This window comes from Colius striatus, chromosome 1, assembly GCF_028858725.1.
Source record: "Colius striatus isolate bColStr4 chromosome 1, bColStr4.1.hap1, whole genome shotgun sequence".
Classification (NCBI taxonomy): domain Eukaryota; kingdom Metazoa; phylum Chordata; class Aves; order Coliiformes; family Coliidae; genus Colius; species Colius striatus.
In genome coordinates this window covers 88,501,167-88,511,917 of record NC_084759.1, presented here as the reverse complement: position 1 = coordinate 88,511,917, position 10,751 = coordinate 88,501,167, and the positions used below count along the sequence as shown (strand labels likewise).

Sequence of the window (10,751 nt, the reverse complement as noted above, 5' to 3'; positions counted from 1 at the left end):
TTACAGTAAAAATATAATCTTGAGAATTTAGAATAAGTTTTTGTGTTACTTAAGGACATCAACAGCACCAGACAGAGCTTCTGATTAGGAGTTATCATCTGTAAAATATATCCCAAGTTACAGTACGTATTCACAGTTCTTTAAAAAGTGTTTCTATATTTCCATGATCCTCAGTTTTCGTCTACTATGATAACATATGGATTTTACATTGCAGAGTTGTGTTTAACGTTGCTGTACACCTGGAGCTGTGAGAAAAAACTGAGGGCAAGGTCTTGTCTCCAGATGAGTACTGATGGCCAAAATAACCCCTGAAGCTGAGCATATTGGCCTCATGTATGAACAGTGAGCAAAGCATCACCAGGGACCACACTTTACTACTAGGTAAATAACAATTTGTTCACCTGTGTGTCAATCTCCTGTACTAATATCAAATCCTCTTCCCTCTTCTTCCACCTTGTTACGTTCTCCATTGACATTGCAATGGTGAGATCAAATAGCGCAGCAGCCCTGAAAATAGTCCCACACATATCACATAAATGCCTTCCCCCCCCCCACAAAAAAAAGATATTTTGCCTTTGGGGAAGTATTTTTTTTTCCCTCTCAAAATAAAAAGGTTTCAAGCTATTCATAAAAATCTTTGCTGAGATTTGGACCATTTGCAATAAGCAAATGATCATCAGAGAAGTATATTTCAAATTTCTTCAAAATAAGGGTGCTCTTGAGCACATAAAGGAAGAGATAAAAGAGATACCATGTTCTGACTTTAAGAGAGTCATTACGAAGCAAGGTTTCGGTTTTTCTCTGTCTGCTGTGTCCAACCTCTACTTTCTCAACAGCTCTTAAGCTACAGCCAGAGCATCAGGTTCCCAGCACAATGCTGTACTCAGTGGACACTGCCTGAGAGGAGAATGCCCACAGCCAGTCTCCTTTGATGGCTGCCAAAATGCTGCTGCCAACATAAGCCACAGGGGAAAAAAGGATATTTTTCCTCCAGTTTCTCCCTCTGTCAGACATGAATGGAATTTCATGGGACACAGAAAAGCATCCATTTTTGCCCTCCAGGACTTTTTCTCCTGGTAAATTTCAAAGATCTGTTGCAGATAATCTATGAACTGGATTTCTGCAGGCAGAAGATTTACAAGAAGCTTTCGCAATGGCGAGCTGTCCAGTCCAAATCAGAAAGTTGATACTAACTTCTTCCATTGCAAATGGTTTTGTTTCTGAAGGACAAAAAAGCTTTAAAGTTTTGGTGTGAATAATCATGCAGTGTTAGTGTAACACTCTAGAAAGGGAAAGTGTAAGGAAGAGGGAAAAGCAAGTGGGACCTAACCAAGTGGCCAGTAAAGCAGTGTTTGCTGTCTTCTGTGAAGCTATACCCCATCTAAAATTAAAAAAAAAAAAAAGAAGGCTAAAAAAATAGGATAAGGAGGAATATGGAATACTTGGCAAATAATTATTTACAGAATTACTATTCTCTTCTGAAGTTGTAAAATGCAGTAAGGTTGGCTTATGCTAAGGCTACAGCATAAGTGGTAAAGACATACCTGTGTCTTAGAAGACTTCAACTGTAAGCCTAGTCAGCTTTTGGATTATATTACTGCACATTAAAAGAAAAAGTGATCTGTGAAATGCAGTAAGAAAACAAAATAGGTATCTCAAATCTCATAAATAGGGGTTGGAAAATAAATTGGTAGCAGAATGAGGACAAAATAAAAGACAAAGTTGGGAATGAAAAATGAAATATAGGATGAAACTAAAAGACTGAGAATGTAAGAAATGTCCTAATGGGTCCACCTAGCCCTACTTACCCAATAGGGAATAGAGTGAGATCAATAATGTGGCCTTGCTGGGTAAAGATATTCTTGGCACTCCAGGTATGCTGACTCTTGTGATTCCCTTTAAAGTTGAGAAGCTGACTGCATAATTTGTAGTGAAAGACTGTATTTACACCTTTAAAAATTAAAACAGAGCAGTGGCAGTAGGAGAAACTTTAGAAAGTACATAAAAGCCTAGCCACTACCTACAGTCAGTTCTCCCTCTACTTTCCCAGCATCTATGTTTGTTGTACTAGGGAAGCTCAATGGCACACCCCTGCCTACTCCTTACAGTATTTGTTTATAATGGTGTGTCATCCTTGAAATGGTCTAATCCTCTTTTGAACCTGATGGTAGCTACTGGTGTCCCCAGCCTCCTGTGGCAGCATGTTCTGAAAGTTCACTATCCTCTGTGTGTGTGTGTGTGTGTGTGTGTGTGTTTTTCTTAAAAGTACTTTCATGTATCTGTCTTAAACTACCTTCCTACTTCTTTTACTTAGTGTTCCCTTATTTCAGAATTGCAAGATTTGTTGAATGACAGTTGTGCCTTCACCTTATCTACCACTTTCTTGCTCTTGTAAACCTTGACCATATCCTACCTCAGTTGTCTCCTCTGCAAATTGACAAGTCACAGCCTTTTGCCTTCTCCTGGCAAGGCAGATGGCTCATTCAACATGTTTCTTTTTGTTGCCTGTCTCTGTGTTCCTTTGCAAACTCCTTTGTATCTTCCTGGAGATGGGCAGGCCCAAATGTCCCAGCCCTCCAGTTGTGGGTGCTTTATATGGAGGCAAAAAATGACACCCCCTGCCTTGTTTTCATGCTTGGCAATATGCCCAATAATTTACCGTCTTTTTACAGCCTGCAGCAATTGTTTCAAAGAACTGTGACAGAATCACAGACCCTTAAAGGCTGGAAGGAACCTCCAAATATCATCTAGTCCAATGCCTCTGCCAGAGCAGGACCACCTAGAATAGGTCACACAGGAACTTGTCCAGGTGGGTTTTGAATGTCTCCATCTGGGCAGCTTGTTCCAGTGCTCCCTCACCCTCACAGGGTGAGTCTGAGTCGTTTCTCCAGAGCTGCAACTCACAGTTCCAAGTTCAGCATCACGCAGGGATGGTATAGATGAGGATTTCCTTTAGATGCTATATTCTTTGTCATTTATCTACACCAAAGCTTCTCTGGACACTTACTCTAATTTGTGGGGCACTTGTGGAGCTTCTAACTATTAGGGTGGCACCTATCTACTCAAAAGAGCTCAATACATTTCTACAAAATATAGCAGGAGGGTGAGACACGCAAGAAAGAAAAGATATGAAAGGAAAATATATGCTTTTTCAAGTTGTTTTGGTTTGGTGGTTTTTCTATTAATTTCTGTGCTAGTATGCAGCATTTTGATATTGTCCTTATGATGTGATTTCTAATTATTTTCCTGTATATAGTGCATGACTGTAGCATATGGCTGCAGATTTCTTTTTAAGATAGCAATGAAAAGATATATGCAATTTTGAGTTGTTTTTATTACCTGGTTTTATTCCCTGTACATCCTGTAAGATCTTTTTAATTTAAAAAAATTTTAATAAAAACATCATGGAGAGATTTCCTCCACGATTCTTATTATTTAATCCATATCCATCAAAGAGGAAAAGCCGCAGCTGGGGAGAAAAGCAATAAGCATCTCCAAGTAATCCAACCAAGACTGTTCACAGGTACACAACACAAGGAAGGGAAAAATAACCAAAATGGCACAAAATAGCTAAAAAAGTAACTCAGTTAAGTAGGTGTTTGTGTAATTTTTAAGTTTTTCCATGCTGTTTGATGTTGCCAGCTGCTCTTACCTGGGACTGTTTCACCTTTGAAAACTGATTTTGGAGGGTGACTGTGAGCTGCTTTGGTAGTATCAGATAGGCTCAGGTTCGGTTAGTTTACTACCTATCGTATTAGCATTGTGTAATGTATGTTTAATTATGACTATGGTCTAATTACAGCTCAGGAATGTGACTTTTTCCCTTACCATTCCTTGACCAAGACCGGAAAGATTACTTGACCTGGTGCACTCTCCAGCAGGGTCAGCATAAGCCAAGTGTCTAGCAATGGGGATGTGGTCACCATGCCGGAAGGGCACTGAAAAAGTATTCTTCCTTAAAAAAGAGGCCATGTCCACATTTACACACAAGCCAGTATCTTTACCAGGAACTTTTGAACCTGGAGGTCACTTTCAACAGAATTAGATGGGGTCAAGGTACAAACCCCAGAGATAAGCTGCAACTGCCCTTTGAAGACAGGAGGCTGTGGAAAAGAGGCTATCTTGATAGTGTCTTCAGTGAGTAAGGGTGGCAGTGGAAGTCCACTTCTCATTGAACAATGGAGAATTGTCACCATGGAGGAACTTCAAAAAAAACCCTCTGATAAGGACAAAAATGCAGTTGCAGATTTATCTTCCCAGACAAACATAATTCACCTGTTAAGACACGCATTCCTGGGAAACTCAGCCTCCTTAATTACAGTGTGGCAGTGTGCTGCACCTGAGCTTTGCAGCTGCACACGGTAGATTTCCAAGCTGATTTAATTATGTATTTTCATAGGAAGTTAGCCAGAGTTAGATCTAGGGTTGGCTGATGGCTTTTCAGGGTTCTTTGATATTTTTTACAAGGATTGAAAGAAAATTTTTGTGTCTGTCATGATTAAAACCCCACTTTTTTTCATTGCAAACAAAAAACACTAATACAGCCTAAGAGACTAATTATTTTCAGTTCATATAATTTGCACTCCTAAACAGTTTGTCAGAAATCTGGTAGGCTTCCAATATTCTCTCTTATGAAGAACAAACAGTTCATACTCATCTTCAGTATCATCCTCAAACTTTGTTATGAGGGAGTGAATTAATATCCAGGTTACAGAAAATGTCTTGTTTGTCATCATATACTTTTTACATCACGCTTTTAAATGAAAACATTATAAAGGCTCTTTGGATGTAACTGATAACTATGGCTCCATACAACCTTTAAACAACTTATCTGCCCTGAGGCTCACCAAGAATGTGCAGACCTTATGTGCACACCCTACAAAGAGTACAGTCAAAGAAAATTTGAAAACGCCACAAAATGTTAAGAAATGGCTTTTCTAGTGTCCAAGTCCACACTCAGCAATTCCTTAGGATGTTAAAATAAAGCCTTTAAACAATAGTAGTTTGCCTAAAAATACATCATCTTAACCTGGCAGCTCAGAACCTGACAGATAGGCAGCTCCAACATGTGCAGCGGTTTCAGAAGGATTGTAAAGCATTTCCTTCCTGTGAACAGTCAGTGTCCTTTTCCTGATCTTTCCCTATGATGAAGTGCTTCTCCTAGCCCTGAACTGTTCTCAGAACAACCATTATCCTTGCCAGTAAATCATTCCAAGTCTCAAGTGTAAAGTATCTTCCACTTGTATGTCAAACATTACCATTACATACTTTTTAGAAACATGTCAGATGTGTGTATCTCAGAATTTAACCTTAAACTTCTAAATTAAACCCAGAACCTATAAGTAGATGTATTGGCTACATGGGTAAAAATCAGTAATGCCTCCCTGTGAAAGGGAATGACTGCTTTCAAACTTGTTGCTGAAATTCATGACGGCAAACGTATCTGTATACACATTGCTTGGATGGTCATATTATTGGGAGCTGGCTGCTGGCAAACTAATGCTCATATTTTCTTGAGTCCAATCAATCTGAAACTGAATTACAGCATAGCTCTCATTTGTTCTAGTAATTGCTGAGATAGTGGTTCACTTGCTGCTTTTGCTGGTTCACTATGCAAGGTTTTACGATACACACCTGCACTCAAATCCTAGTTCAGATGGATTCTTCCCATGCAACTCAAATGGTACATAGCACCTGTTTTTACTGTCTCCCTGCACTGAATATGGACAACTGACACATTTGTAGGCTTTGACAGATTCACCTTGCTTCTTGCCAGCTTAAGCCATGAAGGCTGCAGCTGCTCTAACAAGCATTTTCCTCTTTGCTCCAGAACTGGAAAAGAAAAAGGCCACAAGGAATGGGAATCTCAGCCCATCAGATTAAGAAAGCTCCCTTCCTGGAAGGGAGTAGGACCCTTCGGATAGGACAGATACCAGAGAATGAACCATCTTTCTTAGCAAAACCCTTTTTTCTCAGTGTCTTTAGAAGAAACTACCTACCCACAGCAACTCTTAACTCTCCAACCTGTACTACGAGACCTCATTCATTAACAGAAAAACATGTTTAATGTGCCATGCCATCCCAAAACTGACCCAACCGCCCTCCAAAGTTTTTAAAAGGGTTTGTTCTGTTACAGTATTTTGACCCAAAGGTCCCCCATGCAATATGCTTGGTATTGCTTATTTTCAGTTGCATCTGACACACCCAGGTGATGCCTACTGCTGTGACTCTCAGCACTTGGCAAAAAGCAGCGAGACCTCCATCAAGTGATGCTGCTAGAGCAGCAAAAGCATTTGCCTCCACTCAGTAACGGGATGTTAGGAGCATTTTTCTTCCTTGTGTGTTCTCATATCCTTTTTTTGTCATGTCAACTTCTAATGATGGCTCCGCACATTGTCAGATGATAATTTTGCTTCAAAACATTCAAGTGAATGCTCACCTGTATTCTAAAACCTGCTACTGCGAGACCTGTGCAGCACTCAGCCTGACAGCCTTGCAAAAGGAAGAAATGGCTGTCTGCACATTTACTTGTGTGAAATTTAGGGAACAATCTAAATATACTTACTTTTTGTTTGCATTCCAAATAGCAGATGGTGTTTAAGTATTTTCTGCAGGTTTGTACGGAAACGTCTCTCATCTTACATGATATCATTATGCAGGAGATAGATAGAATTATTTTCACTGCTTTTCTGGATTTTTGTTCTTTTGAATTCATCTGGAGACAGGAACAAGTTGTGCTCAGTGAAGAGTTGTCAGCCCTGCATTTTAAAGCTGGCCTTTAACCTATTTCATCAGCTAATTCTGTTTTGATGGGGGTTTTTTTTCTGTGTTGGGAACAACTGTATGATTTACATTTGTTAATGCATTTTATGAAGTTCCATGTGTGCTGAAGTACTTTGGCAAAAACAATAATTACTTTTTAAAATCACAACAGCTCCCAATTAATTCCTTCAAAAGGGTTCTGCTTTCTTCTACTATCCCTCTAACTCAGAACTTGGAAAAGCACACACATGCAACTCACATCTGTCTTTCATATCTAGTTTTCTGGGCAATTCACTGAGAATCAAGGAATACATGACGTAAGTACTAAGTGCTTTAAAATTCACCTGAGGCCTCAGACATTGCTTTTAAGAAGCTATTACAGAAAGGAAGGCCACCAGTTACTTGAGCAACTGAGAAAGTGTATCTAAGAGCACTCCCAAAAGGTTGTTAATTCACTACTGTTGGGGGTAGTATGGCAACGATTGTTTTCCTAACACGAGGGTTCCATTTATGAGCCATAACATACTCGCATCCTTCTGAAACAAACAAACAAGGCTCTTTAGTCGCCGCTGGACAGAGCTCTACGTGTACAGCTCTTTATTCACCCCAGCCAACTACATGACGCTGCGAAGGGCCAGCCGCCGGCCGTTCCAGGCCACGCGTGTGCCAGCACCCGCCGCGCTCCTCACCTGAGCAGGGGCGTTGGCAGGGCGCGGTGGGAGAGGCACGGCTCCACTCCCCGCGGCCTCGGCGCGGAGGGGCCACTGCTCCTTCCTTCTGCCGCCGGCCCCGCGCACGCCGCTACTCTCAGCGTGCCGGCGGCGGGGAGAAAAGCAAAGGTCGGTACCTCAGCCCCACCCGGCCCAGCTAACCGCCACCGCCACTCCTCCAGGCCCAGCCCGGCTCGGCTCGGCTCGGCCCGGCCCGGCCGCGCCCTCACGCGCTACAGACACCGCCACCAACAGCCTGCCCCCCACCCGCCTGCCTTTCCCCGCGCCATGACGTCATCCCAGCCCGCGCCTGCGCACACCAGCCCGACCAACACCCCCCCCCTCCTCAAACGGCCGGTGGGCGTGGCCCCGCGCGCGATCCTGGCGGGGCGGGGCCGGGGTAGATTGGTGGGGAGAAAGAGAGCGGAAGCCAACGCGGCCCCCCGCGTGCGTGCGTGCGTCTGTCCCTGCCGCGCTTGCTCGGCTCGCCGGCGCGCGTGCCCGCCCCCCCCCCCCCCCCCAGCGCCCGCCACCGCGCGCGCGCCCTGAGGGCGGCTCTGGGAGCGCGTGCTCGCCCGCCCTCCAGTAAAGCGACAGCCTATCGAGTGGGCTGCTGGTACCGCCGCCGCCGCTGCTGCTTCTCCTCCTTGCGCCTGGGAGCGTAATCAACGGCCGCGCCGGCAACTCCCCGCCCTTCCCCCTCCCACTATTATCCTCCCTCCTGGCGCGCGCGACCGCCCGCCTCTCCCCCCCCCCCCCCCCCCAGCCGGGAGCGCGCGCCCGCCCGCCCGCCCGGCGAGGGAGCGAGACGGCGCTGCCGCCTGCCGCCGGCCCCTCTCGCAGCCGCGCCGCGCTGATCTCCTCCATGGACCTCGCGCTGCCCCGCTAGCCCGAGCTGCCCGCCCGCCCGCAGCCGCTGGGGAGTAGCCGACCGAGAGGGGGAGGGAGGGAGGGGGGTGGGGGGGTGGAGGAGGAAGGTGGGGTCGCGGAGTGTGTGACACGCGCGGGGAGCGGCGGCTGCTGCTGCGGCCGCGGCCCGCGGGAGGAGAAGGAGGAGCGGGGAGTCCCGGCGCGGCCGTGGGAGCCCCCGGGCGGGCGGCGGCGGCGCCCCAGGAAGGTGGCGGCAGAGCTGCCGTAGCGGCTGGGATTTACCGTGGTGGTGGCGGTTGGCGCTGACCGGCAGGGGAGCGCGCCGCGCGGCGGGGACCGTGCCCGCGGCCCCCCCTTCCCCCTCCCTCGTCCCCCCTCCCCGGGGCCGCCGCCTCTCGGGCTGATCTCCCCCTCCCGGACCATGGCCGACGACGACGTGCTGTTCGAGGACGTGTACGAGCTCTGCGAGGTGATCGGCAAGTGAGTCCCGCGGGGGAGCGGGAGGCGGGCAGGGCAGGGCGGGCGTGTGCGCCACCGGGCAGAGCAGGGGGAGGGGGTGGCGGTGCCCCCGCGCCCGCCCCTTCCCCAGCCGTCCGCGGCGGGGAGAGGGATGCTCTGCTCGGCACCCACCTGAGTCGCCGCCGCCAGCGGGTCCGTGCGAGCGGTGCGGGGATCCGGGCCCCCCCCCTTGGCGTGTGGCAGTGACATGGAGAGCGCCTCCGCCGCGCTGCCCACCTTCATTATTACACGGGAGGCGGAACGGGGGGAGAAGTGACCCGATGTTTCCTCAGCCACCATGATTAACCACCTAAGCGTCGCTCAGGCTGGCTGCAGCAAGCGGCAACCACTTCCCACCCCTTTTCTTCTCCTCCCCCCTATATCCCATTCCTGGCACACCCATCAAGGATTGCCTATTGAGGAAGGGAAAAGGAAAATATCTTTCTGTAGACCCACCTATTCACCGTGTGCATATTTGTGCGCCAGGTGTTGGTTTTGCCTCCTTGCTGCATAATAACCAGCTGGTTAGTGGCAGTGCTAGAGGCACTCGGGCAGTGCTCGATTTTCCTCCAGATCTTTCCCTCCACTCTTATTCCTGTGGAAATAGAGATGTGTAAGGCAGCAGGAGTGCCTGGCCTTTGGAGTCTTATGCAACTCCTACATTCGAGGCTTGTATCAAACCTAGGAGTTGAGGTAGTTGCTCGTGCTCTCCAGCTCCCTGTTTCATGTTGTCACTCTCGTAGGGTGGATGAAGATGACAGTTCGAGTCTCGGTCGATGTAATCACACCAAGAAAAATGCAGACTGCCCCGAATACAATGGTGATAAAGCTGAACTCCGTTCCCACCCCCACTTCCTATATTTTTGTGTCTGCCCAGTTTTGAAATCCGTTCTTTCATTTATCCATCATCTTCCCAATGAAAGATGTAGCAGTATGGTGACTTCCAAATCTTCTGTGTGTTTCTGAATCCGAAGCTGTGATTGCTGTGGAAGCCTTATTAGTGACACTATTCAGTCTGTTTTGTAGATTTCTTTTGTTGTTGTTCCTGACAATGAATTTTATAAAAATAATTGCTCAGCATGTTTTGATTATAAACAAAGATTTTTGGTTTTCCTGTATGTATGCATGCTCTCCACCAGTATGCTTTTCAGTTTATATCAAGTGCTGTCTGCTTTCAAAGCTAGGGCTAAAAATATTCCAGAATTAATCTTTTCCCAGGATTATACTAAAATGCTTGTCTTGGACTTAGCAGGTGACTTTATTGTCAGCAGAAGTTTCAGTACTGTCTTTTCACACCGCCTTCTAACATAAACAACTTTTACAAATATTTTGTTTAAAGGGCCCAGTTTGCTGTCATAAACAGTAAGCAGTTGCTTTAGCATAGTGCTGCTTGTTGGTGAGGAGCTTGTGCAGCTGAGAAACACAACTATAGTTATTAAACATGTTTGGAAGACAATTTCTGGCACGCTTCTTTCACAAGTGATTTTATGCTAACCACTGCAGTTCACACGCTTTTATTCATACCTGAGTACTGTTAGAAAGAGCGCACAGTGGTGATGCATGACCACACACCTCTTGTAGAGAAATGATGATTCACAGGAGTCCAGATGTTTGCACATCTTGAAGGACTTTTTGTTTTGTGACTGGGGAATTTTGAAGAGAGCTCAAAAGCTGTGGATTAGGTATTGGCTGCAGAAGTTCCACATGAGATTTAGATAGTATAGATGCTGTTGTGATGTAACTAGATCTAACAGATAAATGTTGAATCATAGTAACATAATGGTGCCAAAAGCACTGTAGCAAAAACAGTGTGGATCACTGAAAATAGCAGCAGGGATGGTGTGAAGAGTTGATAGATCGTTGTGATTGCTCAGGCTTTTCCACACTGATGTCGTGTCAGTCCTGTAAAAA

At 46.1% G+C, this 10,751-nt stretch overlaps 1 protein-coding gene across 4 annotated transcripts in view; it reads left to right on the top strand.

Moving 5' to 3' along the window:
* Positions 1-8,446: 8,446 nt before the first annotated feature.
* The window catches only part of CASK (calcium/calmodulin dependent serine protein kinase), a 205,111-nt gene continuing 202,806 nt past the window's right edge, over positions 8,447-10,751 (top strand). For all 4 annotated transcript variants that reach the window (XM_062000249.1, XM_062000242.1, XM_062000233.1 and 1 more), the window contains exon 1: positions 8,447-8,822. In XM_062000249.1, the coding sequence (XP_061856233.1) occupies positions 8,764-8,822 (59 nt within the window). In that variant the 5' untranslated portion in view covers positions 8,447-8,763. The remainder of the gene's footprint in view (positions 8,823-10,751) is intronic.